General features: G+C 33.3%; 1 protein-coding gene across 4 annotated transcripts in view; it reads right to left on the bottom strand.

Moving 5' to 3' along the window:
- Positions 1-724: 724 nt before the first annotated feature.
- Positions 725-16,362, bottom strand: part of LOC148618614 (uncharacterized) — a 78,927-nt gene continuing 63,289 nt past the window's right edge. For 3 of the 4 annotated variants that reach the window (XM_088577688.1, XM_088577690.1, XM_088577689.1), the window contains 5 exons: positions 8,598-8,809; positions 6,168-6,290; positions 4,802-4,911; positions 1,329-1,469; positions 725-1,020 (listed from right to left, as the gene is read on the bottom strand). In XM_088577688.1, the coding sequence (XP_088433814.1) occupies positions 791-1,020; positions 1,329-1,469; positions 4,802-4,911; positions 6,168-6,290; positions 8,598-8,809 (816 nt within the window). In that variant the 3' untranslated portion in view covers positions 725-790. Of the gene's footprint in view, positions 1,021-1,328; positions 1,470-4,801; positions 4,912-6,167; positions 6,291-6,988; positions 7,128-8,597; positions 8,810-16,362 lie in introns of those variants that run through there. The other variant, XR_015921396.1, reaches the window with a different exon arrangement.

Genomic DNA, 16,362 nt, shown 5'->3' with positions numbered 1-16,362 from the left:
GTGCGAGGAACGTGGCTTCTTTCCCAACACGGTGCACCACTATGGTTTACGGTCAGGTTTTCCATATTATAGCCTGACAACCCCAGCATGTAACACGCTAGGGGTACCCCATTCCATCACCTGGGGCACACAACCCAGTTGCTATGTGGGCAGAGCGCCCTAGCCCCTGGCTAAGGTTCAGAGCAGTATTTAGTAGCCTTTTACAACAAGCTTAGCCCTGCTTAAGGCCTATTCTTTTGACACCCGGACCTGCACGGGTCCAGAGTTTACTTACTGAAGTGGTAATAAACTAGAATTCATTAGCTTAAGCATTTGTTGCATTTCACCATATCTGTTCCTTTTTCTATCATAAAAAAATCAACAGACCAGAACAAAATGCTTGATCTGTAACTTGCCATGGTTTAGCAATGTACCAAATATCAAATATATACTTTTTTTTGTACCTCCAAGCATGACCAAAAAGAGTGCATTAAACAGAGTTTTTGCATAAATGTTCTAAGTCCAAAATTCATAACTTTGAAAAAAAAAAAAAACCATATCATTGGTTGGAATATAATTCTACCTTGATCTGTAACTTGTCATGGTAAAGCAAGCATGAAAAAAGAGTGTATAAAGCTGATTAGTTGCATGAATTTTCTAAGTCCAAGGACCATAACTCTACAAAAAATAAACTGACTGGAACAAAATTTGAATTAGATCTGTAATTCATCATGGTAACGCAATGTACCAAATATCCTTTAATATTAGGCTCAATATTGTTAACCATAAAATCACAAGCAAACATCATAAATTAAAATATACTGGGTAACTCTTCATCATCACTTTCTACATTAAAACAGGCATCCTTGTCTATCAATGAAGCATCTATTTTCCTTCTTTTCCTTCTTTGTTTAGGCTTTGTAGACTCCTCCCGGCCAGTAGGTACTTGGTGAGCTGAAGACTCATTCCTCCCTGTGACGTCATGACCTATAGAACACACTTCATCTAGAGATAGAACAGCTGGCAATGATGATACAGATCCTGTGAAAAACAATGTAAACTGGTAACAATCTCATGTAAATAATTTTTCTAAGGTAGTTCATAACTGATAATTTATGTCGAGAGATTTTCCTAATTTTTCACAGACCATATTGAGTGATTTTACTTATTTAATTCTAAAAAAACATAAATCACCAAATTTCATTTTTACAGATATATAACAAGATTTCATACAGATTATATAGGCTGTAGGATTATAACCAAAACTATATATGTAGCTCTAAGATTATAACCTAACCAAAACTATTTATATATGTAGCTACTGCATATTAGTGAAATTCTTTTCATACCTGATAATGACATTGGAGGACTACTTTCTTGAGAAGATTTTCTTTTTCTTTGTGCGCCTTGTTGACTTTCCTCTGATTCTATTTCAACCTTAAACTTCTCTCTAGCCTCCTCTGCATTCTGTATGCCATTAGAACTGGTTTCTAATCAAATATAACAGAAAAAGTATAAATCTTCTTTATTTAAAGCCTTATTAATCCAATACAGAAACTCAAGAGACAACAAATAATCATTGGATACAAGAAACACACTTTACAAAGAAACCAAAACAATGAAAACTAGATATGATTGTGATGGAACCCATCTCTGTGGGCCCTGCTGTGGTAAAAATCCTAAACATCAGCCATGCACAACACATTCAATTCATAGTGCATAAGTCATAACAGCCAAGACACAAAAATCATTAATTTGACTCTGAGGTTAATGGTCAAAGGTCACCAACCATCCTATGCAACACATTGTCTTGAGCTGATTTACCCTCATGCCCAAGGCCAAAGGCATACACCAAAAGATATGAAAGTTACAGCCTGGACACAAATTTGACACGAAAAAAAAAAAAAAAAAAAAAAAACACATTAATTTTATCTTGATGTAAAAGGTCACCATCCATGGTACATGATGTCTTGAACTGATCAAGCCTCGTGCTAAATATCAAAAACCAAAGACAAAAAAATTACACCCTGTACAAGATTTGTTACAAACTGTTCACTATATGCTGTTATGGCCCTACTAAAATGCTTTGCAGGGCACAGCTTGATATGGACACAGAGGTTGAACAGTTTGGGCAAGTATGGACACCATTCAAGATTTATATTTGGACTGCTATTAAGTAGTAGTCTCATTACAATCAGATGGGAAGTGATTTATACAGGTCAAAAACTTATATCAACCTCTTTTGTTTCTTATGTAGAAACAGGTAAAGTTCACATAACCAGTTTTTTAAATCAGTTGTTGCAATTCTGAAATAAAAAAAAATACAGAAATGTACATGAAATTGGCAAGCTTTATTGTTTATGATTTGGTTGATATACTAGATGTTCTAAATCACTCACCTGACTTGATAAGCCCCATTCTGTTTTTGTAAAAGTGGCAATGTTTTTTCTTGGATAAAAATTCATAACGCTCAAACCTACAGAACATTCATATCAGTTTTCATTGAATTTTGTCAAGTAGTTTCTGAGGAGAAAATGTTAAAAAGTAATATTATTAAAAAGATGTCTAAGAAGGGCAATAACTTCTACCTACTTAACAGATTAACATGAAAATTTGACCAGACAGATCTTAACATTCTGAAAACTTTTCCCGTCAGAATTTGTCTTAACTTAAGTTTTGGAGATATATACAAATCAAAGTGCTGTTATTACTGGGGGTTTTCATTCTTGTGAAAATAATAGCAAGAACAAAATTTAAAAGATTATGTGATGTAAAATAAAATTGTAATCATACATTTACATTTCCCATATTATTTAGAACTTTCTCTTAATATGTATAAACTGAATGTCAATCAATTACTGATTTCTGAAGTAAAAACTGTAATCAATAGTTACCGGGATCCTACCTCACACACATTAACAAACTTTTGTTCTGTTTCACCTTTTTCCCAATTTTTAAACCTGTCCAAAAGTTAAATTAATTTGTAACCACATTCAAAAGTATTTCACATGATTTACACACAAATTTCACATGGTTTTCACCTGAACTGAGCAAATAAATTTTGTGTCAGAGTTCAAATGAAATTCGTGTGAATCGAGCCTTCAAGTGAAATTCACATGAGTTGTCCACATGCAATTCATGTTAAGTGAATTTCACAAGAAAATCATGTCAATTTCATGTGAAACATATCTGCCTGTGTACCCTACACCTTAATTATACTCAAATTGAACTAATTTCAGCTAATTGAGAAAATAATTTCCTTGATTAACATACAAGATTTTCAAAACTAGACACTTTTTTTTTCAATTTGAATTTTCCTGCCAATTTTACTTGGTTAAAATCGCTGCTCTTCACTTCCCGATGTTTAATCATAAAATATTGATGACAGGATGGAGATTGTAACTCATAATTGCATTAAATGGAACCTGATTAGCACATTTAATGCTTCTTGGCACATTTCTGTGAGAACTATATTCTCTAAATGCTAATTTATTACTTAACATACAAAAAGGAGTCGCTCAAATCTTTAGTTCATTTGAAGACTTGATCTTAATTTTATTTGCAGATATAATAGAATATTATTGAGATGAATAATTGCCAGAACAGATTTACATATTTACAGATGATAAAAGATATTGAATGATATAAAAGGAATTACATTTGTACTATATTTTTGTTGGGTGTTCAGAAAAAGTAGGAAAGTTCTAGGCATGAACTGGCGACATAAGACATATCAAAAACTCCAAAACTTCTGTCTGACCCCTGTGTTCTATTTTTAGTTACAGTGGCCATGTTTTTCAATGGATCAAAAATCCCCACATCAGTTCTGTGCAAAATACCCCAATGTACACTCATACAAAGATTGGTTCTAATTGGTCTGGAAGTGTCAGAAATGAAGATTTTTTTTAAAGAAATAACATTAAAAATAGCAAACAAATGTTGAAAATTGGTATAACTTCAAAATACCTCACAGAATAACACAAATATTTGTCCACAGATAGATTTCATCATGCTGAACACTTCGCCCATGTCAGAAATTGGCTAAACCTAACAGTTTTGGAGATATATGCAAAAAACTTCTGACTGACCCAATGTTCTAATTTTAGTAACAGCAGCCATGTTTTTTCAACAGATCAAAAAACCCTACATCAGTTCTATGCAGAATACCATAAGGAACATTCACTCCCAAGTTTAATTCTAATTGGTTCATAAATATCTGAGGAGAAGAGTTTGAAAAAATGTTACTGACGAAGATGGATGCAAATGATGGCGATAACTCACATGGGCCTTAGGTCCAGGTGAGCTATAAAGGGAAATGAATGTATGGCTTTCTCCAAAATACAGTTCAGATTGCAGAAAGGACTATAGTTACTTATATGGTGTATGTAAATAAAAAAAAAAACATTGCTTGTTCTGTTGATTTTTCTTCAGTTTCTGATACAAATTGGGCACTTCCTAATGACCTCTGTACTTCTGTACAAATTAGGCACTTCCTAATGACCTCTGTACTTCTGTACAAATTAGGCACTTCCTAATGACCTCTGTATTCTGTACAAAATGGGCACTTCCTAATGACCTCTGTACTTCTGTACAAATTAGGCACTTCCTAATGATCTCTGTACTTCTGTACAAAATAGGCACTTCCTAATGACCTCTGTACTTCTGTACAAAAACTATGAATTAACCACTTACTTTATGCTTTGTATGATTTTAGCTGGAACTTAAAACTTCCAATAAGGCTTACGTTACCACCACAATAACAGTTCAAAATATCACTAACTAGTAATTAAAAAACTTGTACATGCACAATATGTAAACAAACCTTGGCATGTTTGGATGATCTGGCCCCACAGTCTGTTTTTGATGAGGATATTTCTGTTTCCTACTATCAAGAGATGGTGTCTTGCTCTGGTTAAAGCTACATTGATTCTCCTGAGGTTTATTATTAAGTAAGAATTAGATCTTAGACACAGCCCATTTTGCAGGGGTTGCAATAAATGCCTGGTCAAACATTATTTTTTCAGGCAAGTGCAAAAATTTTATTTATATTTCAGCAGCAATCGAATTCAATTTTTAATTGAAAATCTGTCGTATAAAGTAATGGGAAAATATAGAATCATTATAACTATTTTTTTCAATGGATAATTAAAAAAACATTTTTTCTCCAAAATATGGAACATTTATTTTTTTCTTCTTAAAAGATTCCAGCCCCCCCCCTCCCTAATAAAAGATTCCAGCGCCCCCCTCTCCAATAAAATGGTTTGTGCTTTAGTTGTAAGTCATATTGTGATTAAATAAATAACACAAAGAGAACATGGACATAAGTCAGACTAGTATTTTATAGAGTTCTGTGTGCTATAGGTCATCAGTAATGAACCTGAGAAATTTCAACAACCCAGTTCATTTTCCTTCACTGAAATAATCTGCATTTCATTGATAGAAAAGTTCAGTACATACTATGAACAATGTCAGTGTAAACCTTTTGTAAGTTTCCTGAAATTTATGGAGAGTCAGTGTTGACTTATTGTCAATGTCTGAAATGTATGGATCTATGCAAGGAACATCCTATACTGGTCCTAAAAATGAAATTTTTTAATCTTCTGCACTGTAGCTTCTCTTTCATTTAATAATTGAATTTGAATTGTAACAAGCTTTCTGATTGGTTGGTTCCTTTTGAGCAAAAAAGGTTATTCTGAATAACCTTGTTTGGTACAATAACATCATTAATGTTGATTGGTCCTTGTTCATGTTTGATTATGAATCAATTAATATTTTGACTGCCATTCATTAAAAATTAAATCATAAAAATGATGTTAATTTTTAAACAAGTTACACTCAGTAATCTGCTTTTGGTCAGTTTATAAGTGTAAACTGCAGCAAACCAGGTTATTTTCTATAACCAGTTAAAAATTAGAAACATTCCTTAAATTATTAAATGTGTTACTTATGGAATAGGACAAGGTTATGAAGTTTATCATACATAATAAAATATATTTCAGGACAAAAATGCCGAAAAAGAATGGAAACTTTTGGGTTCTATATGGTTTTCCTTTTCTATTTTTGATGCCCAAACTAAAACAATTTGTCAAAATGTTTACTTTTTACCAAGAGGAGACTTTTTAAATAAAAAAAAATAAGATGTTTAACACTTCAACTGCTTGGTTCTATTCCTCTGATGTTTGACTTACTTATGATTGTCAATAAATCCAACATATTTAGTTCTTACACATGACAGTATAATGACGTCTTTCTCGCCTCCCTGGAAAGCATCAACAGTAGATACTAATACACCCTTCATTTCTTTACAGTTTCTGAAATAATAATTAGAAATTTGTACTTATTTCAAATTAAAGAGAATGTACTAATTACTTACTGTCAACATGAAGCAAAAGTTTTGATAAATATGTTTCTAATATGGTCTACAGTTAACTAATAATACACATGGAGGGCAATTTTCATTTCATACTCAATGCATTTACCCATAAAAACAATTGTATGACAGTCAATGTACTTGTTTTATTTGACTTTCCCTCTATATTGGTAATTTCCTCATAATTTACGGTATTTTATTACAATGAAGTGTTTAACATTGACATTTTTTAAACAAGTCCTCATTACAGATAAAGGAATTAAGAGAGTAACATAGAAAACTACAAGATGAGTAACAGGCAACCCTGACTAATACTGACAATCCATCTAACATAACTGAAGCTCAGTTTCCCCTCAGTAATGTCTAATGGCATGAAGGTTAGCTGACAAATTAGAAGATGTGTGCTTCATTATAACTTTTATTGGTTTCTCTAATGATATTATATAGACATATTTTCGCTTATTGTTAAAAAAGTAGGAAATTGCAAAAAAAAAAAATTGAAATTATGGGATATAGAATAACACTATTTTCTATTGGTTTAGAAAAAAAAATCTGTAACTATTGATACTAAAATTTCAGATAAAAAAGTAGGAACTCCTACTTAAATAGGAAGAAAATCAATGTCTGCATATAACTTACAATGAAGATGTTGTTAGTGATGTTACAGTAGTTAAACTTAAGTTGTAGTAGTGATTAACCATTTGGCCATACAGATCTACATTTTGACATGCCAGTGTTTCACTGAGGAACAGTTAGTAATCTCTTGATATCCAATTGGCTAAAATGAAATGATTTCTCAAGTATCTATAATTTTATCTGCTACATGTATTTTATACTCTAGGACAACAAATTGGGGTATTTAAAGATATTTATGTCTGATTGTGAAACTTTTAGTTTCCAAGGCATGAGTCATTCTTTCTCTAATTTTGCTTCAATTTTCATACCGCTTGACTGGTGTGGAAGAAAATGTTCTCATCACTCATGACTTTTTTGTTCTCATTGGCTTAGAAATCGATTGTCTTGGACTCCACCTTGAATCACCACGATTGCCACCGTAGTTATATTTCAATATAATGAGATAATTTTGGTGTTTTCTTACCTTAAATAAAAATAATGAAGGGACTCGGGAAGATTTGAAGTGAAAAAATCTTTGAAATCGTCTTATGTTCGGAAAGTTTGTGTTATGTCAGCACGTTTCCTACGAATCGGAATCATAACATTTCACACTCTTCATTTTTGGGTATTTTTGACATTTTCAGGGCATTAGAGAAACAGAATCTACACTCAAAGCTTGTTGATTATGAATTTCTCACATCTCGTGAAATAAATTTTATAGTTTGAATAGCTCGGCTAGTCTCGCGATCAAAACTACAAAATTTATTTCACTCAATGTGAGAAATTCCATAATCAACTCGTTATCATTGCAGATTCAATATTTTTCCCACTAAGTGCTTGCCCACCATACCATTACAGTATTGGTATCCAGATGATAATTAAAGAAACACATAACCAATTTTAAAACATTTACTCATTCCTCTGCATCATATAGTTCTATTAAGGTGCTTACTGGAAAAAAAAATCAGGAGTACCTGTAATTAGAAGAACAACCTACTGATACAGAGCAGGAAGTTGTTTTTTTTATTCTATTCTAAAATTTGTTCAGACCATTTCAGTTTGTAATGTACTGGGGAAGCATGGAATACAACAACAAATCACCACTAAAATTACCACTTTGCGGTTCATGAAGCATAAACTGCCCAAAAGTTGGTTAGTTTGCATAACCTGGTAAAAAATTTAAAACAATCCTTATGCGAATGATGCTGACCAAAAGTACTGCTCAATTAGGATGTCCCCTAAAATGCCCCAAAGGCCAACAATATGCATCAATCCATATATCTGAGCTGAGAGCTGAGAGACCATTATTGCCCTAAAACAGACAACCCCCCCCCCCCATTCCACAACGTGTATGAATGGATTCCCATCACTAAAACACATAAAATAAGAAATTTATGAAATAGATAGGGAACTTACATCAAAAAAATTTAAACAGCTCAACAAAATTTCATGGAAATGAAAGTATTTTTGAGTTATTGTGTGAAGTGTGAAGGATGGACAGATAGATAATAGTATACCACAATACATTACATTTGTGAAGATGGCCAAATAAAAACTGAATAATTTCTATGCATGTTTGAGTTAAATTCAAAAAATAAAACCAGACAACCCCGTGAGAAAAAGTAAAACTTACTGGTTAGAACCTATTAGGTTAATTATTTTATGCATCTGTGATTTGTAAAGTGAGATAACTCCTATTCTTTCAGCTTCAACCTCATGATACACTAAAACTTTAATGAGTGACATGATGAAATCTGCTTCCCTTTCATTGTAGAAGCTGCCATCACTGTCTACCTTCTCTGTGGCATTGGCTACATCATAGAAACAAAGGGCAGGTAACTCTTCCTAAAAAAAGAGCAATGCTGATGTTAAGTAAGGGGCATTACTACATAAAAAAATAACAACTTATGTTTTCATATCTTTTAAAACATACTGAAATACATGGCTATTTTTATCTTCCAAAGGCAATTATTCCTAATAAGATTTTTCTTACCATGACTAAGTTGAATCTCATGGGGATTATTCCATCAACTGAAAATTTCTTTCCATATTTGATAGTTATGAAGATATTGTCTAAAAACTACAACAAAACATTATTTTTTACTGTAACAAGGAGTTTTTTTATTCAACATATAAGTCTATTGTAGGCTTTGTCATAAATTGTAAGTTTCTTTCTATTCATTCTAGTTTTCAAGTGATTGACTAAAAACTGCTAATACTTTATAATGTTTTAGACTTCCAACGGCAATGACTTTTAACAGGGAGCTGTCCTACATCTGGGCCCTGTTGAGATTTTGGGAGTTCTTATCATAAGTATCATTTTACCAAGTGAAATATTTTTCTATATATTAGCTAAAAACTTAAGAAACATCTTTACACTAATAGGCAGACTTTATCTATCATTAGTTATGGAAGAAAGAATTAAACATACATTATTTTGCATATTTTAAAAACAGCAAAAGTTAATACATTTCATGGTGAAACAACTAAAAAGACATGTTTGAGTACACTTTGTACAACATTTACACATTATCTCCTCTGAGAACACAGGTTTCATTTCTATTTAATATTATAGCACCCTTTACAATAAAATCAACACTGAAGTACACTTTGGTCTTGACCTTTAAAGTGCTTAAATTAAATGATTTGGTTGATATTCCAATTCTTGGTTTCAGGCTTCTCTCTTTCTGTCATCCTTTTGCAATTATGAGCCAAAAAGTATAAGTCAATACTGACAAAAAATGGGAATGTAAAATTCAAATCAAATGTTTGTAGGATTTGTCTGCAGGACGCATACATCCTCAACATATATACAAACACTTGTCAAACTTAAAATAATACTGATTAACAGATTAAGCACCGTCAATAAAATAAAGTGACAAAAAATGGTTAAGTTTGTAATAATTATGGTTTCATACTTGTTGAGATATAAATTACACAATGTATGTACACCTTATAATGACAGACTGGCAAAGTGGATTGGATACTAGAACTGCTGTCACAAAATAAGATGGACTGACAGAGTGGATTGGATACTAGACCTGCTTTCACTAATGAACATGAACTGACCACAATGGATTGGATACTAGACCTGCTGTCACTAACAAAACTGGACTGACAGAGTGAATTGAAACTAGACCTGTTGTCACCAATGGTGATGGACTGACTTAGTTGGGTGGCCACTAGACCTGCTGTTACCAATGTTGATTGAATGACTGAGACGAACAGCTACTAGACCTGCTGTGTGAAATGATGACACAAGTAGAAAAGTCTGAGGACAATTAAGTCAAAGCATGTATGAAAATATATCTTTCATAAAAGTACCTTACTTCTGAAAATAAAGATTAAATAATGAAGTCTCAGTCACACTGTTGGCACACTCAAAACATTTTTTTCCCTTTTCCTTTTCAAGTGCAGTATTAGTTTTTACTCAACCATTTTGTGAACTATTGACTCAATCAAGGTGAGTAAGCAAAAGTCATTTCAAACTTGAAATCATTGAGATGGAATCCATCTCTGTGGGTCCCATCGTGGCATATTAAGCCATATATACCTTAAAGTCAAAGTTCAACGTCATAGATTACTATCCATGGTATGCTACACATCATCTTTAGGTGATGTACCCACACACCAAATATCAAAAGCCCACATCAAAAGACAAAAAAGTTACAGCCTCGACACGAGGTTGTCACCCAAAATACAGAAATTTGACCTTAAGGTTAAAGTTCAAGGTCATAGGACAATATACATGTTAAGTGACATATCCTAATCAGGTGATCTACCCACATGCCAAATATCAAAAGCTTACATCGAAAGACAAAATCATTTAAGCCTGGACACCAGTTTGTAACAGATGGACAGACAGACAAACAGTGATCACTATAGGGCGACCACCACTTTTTGTGGAGGTGCCTTCATTATGAAAAACTATACCTATTTTTTAAAAATAATCTTCAATGTTGTAAAAGCTTCATTGGTTGTAATTATGAATATGTACAGAAAAACTTTCAGAAATGAAAAACTTTAGAGAGCATGCTCATATAGCCCAATCATCCTCATATTAGGCACCCAGTCTTAGAAAGTGTTCACACTAAAAGGATTTTTGTACATGAAAATAAATCCCAGCAGAGCTTTTATCGTTACAAAAACTTTATTAAGGGAAATATAATAACACCTCGCCAGAATGTTGGCTACTTAAACTGATTTTGATAAAAATCAATCCTGACAAAGCTTTCAGATCACTAAACTTGATCTTAGTTTAAAGGTTACTAACTGACTTACTTACTGCCCATTATGTCCAAAGGTGATAATCAAAAGAATGTAATCCAGGGACAATGACCAGACATGGAAAACAGACACACAAAACAAGGAACATAAAATAAACAAAATAAAACATACAAAGTAAAAAAATGTAAACTTGATTATGAGTGGTTCAGTTCGCACATTTCCAACTCAAGGGTACGTTACCACATTATCTTGGGTCTACCTTTGCACTTTTCCCCTCTGGTGCTTAGGAAAATTGCTGTTTTGTGAGGTCTTGTTGATTTTTTCTCAAGACATGCCCAATCCAACACACCTTCTTCTAATGACCTTGCTCCTGTCTTCTTGTTGCATCTATGGAGAAAGTCTTTATTAGTAATCTTATCTGGCCAAAGGATCCTCCTTAAGCACTTTGTATAAAAGGTGGAGAGTTTTTGTTGGTCAGCCTCAGTCATTCTCCAGCACTCTGAACCAAACAACAGGGAAGGTATAACACAACTGTTGTATAGACTCAATTCAATGCATGTAGCGTACTGTCCATATTTACGTACATTATGAAGTTGTTGAATGCAGCTCTTGCTTTTGAGAAACATTGTTAAATGCCAGTAGCCGCACCATCTACTCTAACTGTACTGCCAAGATATGTAAATGTGTCTGCTTGAGTTAATGCTTGTCCATTTAGTATTACTGTTGATGAGTTGGAGTGTTGAGAATCATGACTTCACATTTTCTTGTGTTGATTCATAAGCTGATTTGGTCGGAAAGTTTGCAGTTGGTTGGTTTTTCTTGGATATGTTGATGAGTGTGCCATAGTAGGGCAAGATTTTCAGCAAAATCAAGATCTTGCTGGCCATACTATTGCACTTTCAATGTGATTACAAAAGAAATGACAGCTTTATTTTTAGGCAACAAGCATAAAACAATAATTTTTATCTAAAACTCCTCCTGAAAAGTGGAATCCCATCAATCGATTTTTGAGAAAATTAATCCCATCCATAATTTTACTCAATCCTATCTAAGCTTTCATGGTTACCACCACAACATCCAAATTGGAAGAAAACTTGACAGAAAAAAGGCTGTATCCAGGTGACAAGCATAAATCTGTGATCATAAATTCAACTTTAGTATTCCTTTCAAAAAAGTCCAACTCCCCCAAAACAGTAAATCCCCTTGAGTGATTTGTGTGAAAAATGTTTGAAGAAATTCTGTCAAAAATTGAGGCACTATCCAGGCAACAAGTCTGATTCAATAATTATATATTAAAGTCCCCCTCCCCTACAAAATGATTATTTCCTAATACTGATTTTTGAGAAAAAATACTTGCCTCCAATCACTTAGCAAAGTTCAAATAAAATCTGAAGAATTGGAGGTGCTATTAAAGCTACCGGTATAAACCTGTATCAATAATGCCTCAGTCAAAGTCCTTCAAAATTAGTCCCTTCTTGGCCGATTCATTCCATCCAATCCAAGCTTAAAGCTACTGGTATAAACCTGTATCAATAATGCCTCAGTCAAAGTCCTTCAAAATTAGCCCCTTCTTACCTGTATCAATAATGCCTCAGTCAAAGTCCTTAAAATTAGCCCCTTCTTATCTGTATCAATAATGCCGCAGTCAAAGTTCTTCAAATTAGCCCCTTCTTACCTGTATCAATAATGCCTTAGTCAAAGTCCTTAAAATTAGCCCCTTCTTACCTGTATCAATAATGCCTGTCAAAGTCCTTCAAAATTAGTCCCTTCTTACCTGTATCAATAATGCCTCAGTCAAAGTCCTTCAAAATTAGCCCCTTCTTGGCCGATTCATTCCATCCAATCCAAGCTTAAAGCTACTGGTATAAACCTGTATCAATAATGCCTCAGTCAAAGTCCTTCAAAATTAGTCCCTTCTTACCTGTATCAATAATGCCTCAGTCAAAGTCCTTCAAAATTAGCCCCTTCTTGGCCGATTCATTCCATCCAATCCAAGCTTAAAGCTACTGGTATAAACCTGTATCAATAATGCCTCAGTCAAAGTCCTTAAAATTAGCCCCTTCTTGGCCGATTCATTCCATCCAATCCAAGCTTAAAGCTACTGGTATAAACCTGTATCAATAATGCCTCAGTCAAAGTCCTTAAAATAAGCCCCTTCTTGGCCGATTCATTCCATCCAATCCAAGCTTAAAGCTACTGGTATAAACCTGTATCAATAATGCCTCAGTCAAAGTCCTTAAAATTAGCCCCTTCTTGGCCGATCATTCCATCCAATCCAAGCTTAAAGCTACTGGTATAAACCTGTATCAATAATGCCTCAGTCAAAGTCCTTCAAAATAAGTCCCTTCTTACCTGTAGCAATAATGCCTCAGTCAAAGTCCTTCAAAATTAGCCCCTTCTTGGCCGATTCATTCCATCCAATCCAAGCTTAAAGCTACTGGTATAAACCTGTATCAATAATGCGTCAGTCAAAGTCCTTAAAATTAGCCCCTTCTTGGCAGATTCATTCCATCCAATCCAAGCTTAAAGCTACTGGTATAAACCTGTATCAATAATGCCTCAGTCAAAGTCCTTAAAATTAGCCCCTTCTTGGCCGATTCATTCCATCCAATCCAAGCTTAAAGCTACCGGTATAAACCTGTATCAATAATGCCTCAGTCAAAGTCCTTAAAATTAGTCCCTTCTTGGCCGATTCATTCCATCCAATCCAAGCTTAAAGCTACCGGTATAAACCTGTATCAATAATGCCTCAGTCAAAGTCCTTCAAAATTAGTCCCTTCTTGGCCGATTCATTCCATCCAATCCAAGCTTAAAGCTACTGGTATAAACCTGTATCAATAATGCCTCAGTCAAAGTCCTTCAAAATTAGCCCCTTCTTGGCCGATTCATTCCATCCAATCCAAGCTTAAAGCTACTGGTATAAACCTGTATCAATAATGCCTCAGTCAAAGTCCTTCAAAATTAGTCCCTTCTTGGCAGATTCATTCCATCCAATCCAAGCTTAAAGCTACTGGTATAAACCTGTATCAATAATGCCTCAGTCAAAGTCCTTAAAATTAGCCCCTTCTTGGCCGATTCATTCCATCCAATCCAAGCTTTTATTGCTATTAATATTAATTCATCAAATTTTATAGGAAATCAGTAAAAAAAGATGGAGATATCCAGGCAACAACATGATATGACAATTATTGATGCAAAGACTTACTAATTGAAATATAAAAAAAAACATGTTGCAGGTGTAAAATGAGCAGTAAAGAAGATTTGTGCTTATAAGAAGTATGGACAGACAAACAGACCGACAAGAGACAGACTGACAAACTTCGTACACAATGAGTATCACATCTAAAGGAGTGAGATGACATTTATTGTAAAAATATAATTGGAAAGTTTACCAGGCATTAATAAATATGTGACAAATAGATCTGACTCTGCAAGTCATGGTCAAATTAAATCAGTCATCAAATTTTCCAGTAAGAAAACAACTACCTACATTATTTTTCTTTGGAATATACAGATATGTCATTAATGTAATCTTATTGGATGAAAGCATCAGTAAATTTTGCCCCACCCTTAATAAGATTAACTCAATCAACACTCTTGATTGGTCCACATTATGCAAAATCAACAGTACAGGCAACAGTAATTATCATAATCAATAAAGAAAGAAATGATAAATTATTATAATTATGACTGGTTTAAGATAGATTACAGCTGACATTTCACCAAACAATCCTAGATTACAGCTGACATTTCACCAGACAATCCTAGATTACAGCTGACATTTCACCAGACATTCCTAGTGACATGTGTGATAAACAAAACCTAATAAACAAGTTAGCACATTAAGATGACTGTGAAATCTCAGCTGGACTGTGATCAAAGTAGGACTACCATAAATATCATATTGAAGTACGTCTATTTATCCTCCATCTCTCTAGTACGACAATTTTTTTTTGCAGATGAAAGGTTAAAATAACTTTGTGATATTTTGATTGTATATCAATCAAAGCAGCATGATAAATGGTCAACTTCTGAAAATAACGTTCATTGTTACAATAATGAAAACAGAGCTGATAAAACAAAAATCAAAGGGAATTTTCGTCCATGAAAACATTCAACCAAAAATATCAAAATATATTTTGGTATTTGAGTTATTATGCAATATATTTAAATAAGCAAATGGACAAAATTATATACCAAAATGCATCCATTAAAGGATGAGGGCCCATAAGGCCTTATTCTGTCTACTGAAAAAAATCAAGGAAAAACATCATTAATTTGAAAGAAAACCAAATAACATTGTAAATTATTTTGTATATTTTCAATTTTATGCATTAAGTTTGTTATCTAAAAATTAAATATTGACAAACAAATGCAAAAAACCCCTCTGGAAGCCCATTCAGTAAAGAAAAAAGTGTTTTTTTTTTCACTCTTACGCAATTTATTTCATACTGAGATCCAGCATTAACCAGAAAAACAGTGATATACATTGTTTTTTAGTACATACAGTGAACATGTACATTGTAACTTTAGTAATTACAGTGAACATGTACATTTTAACTTTATTAACTATAGTGAACATGTACATTGTAACTTTAGTAACTACAGTGAACATGTACATTGTAACTTTGAATCATGTCACTGTCCTTCATTTGTGATTTTTTTTAATCCAATAGTTTTCAATATTTCTTGGTTTTAGTATCCATATAAATCTTCTCAGTTTTCTACTTTATGATTTACTTTTGCATTGACTGTAATACAAAAATGAGAGGATTTAAATCAGCTGGTATAAGCATTAGGGAACTTCCATTTGAAAAATGGGGGTGGGGGCTAGGATCAAATCTAAAAATTTGAAATAAAAAAAGCAGGATTGAAATTTTCAAGATATAAAAGGGTAGGACAGCTCATAAGAACATATTAAAAGGCAAGATTTATTGTTGTCTTCATATTTTTTGTTTGTTTTTATATTAAATAAGAAATTGCAAAATAAAAAAGCAGGATAGAAAATTTGATCCTAGCCCTTCCCTCCCCCACACCCCTAAAAATCAAATGGCTGCTCCTTTAGTATACAGAAACAAGTAGCACACTGTATAAAGATAATTTTGTTGCAAGTGCAAATAAAGTTTATTACTCTCTCCTGAACCTTATTTTGAATGTCAGAAAATCAGAAT

Source organism: Perna viridis, chromosome 4 (assembly GCF_037379345.1).
Source record: "Perna viridis isolate PV_CMFRI_1.1 ecotype Kerala chromosome 4, ASM3737934v1, whole genome shotgun sequence".
Lineage (NCBI taxonomy): Eukaryota > Metazoa > Mollusca > Bivalvia > Mytilida > Mytilidae > Perna > Perna viridis.
Note: the sequence above shows the minus strand (reverse complement) of the source record. Positions and strands in the feature narration are given on the sequence as shown.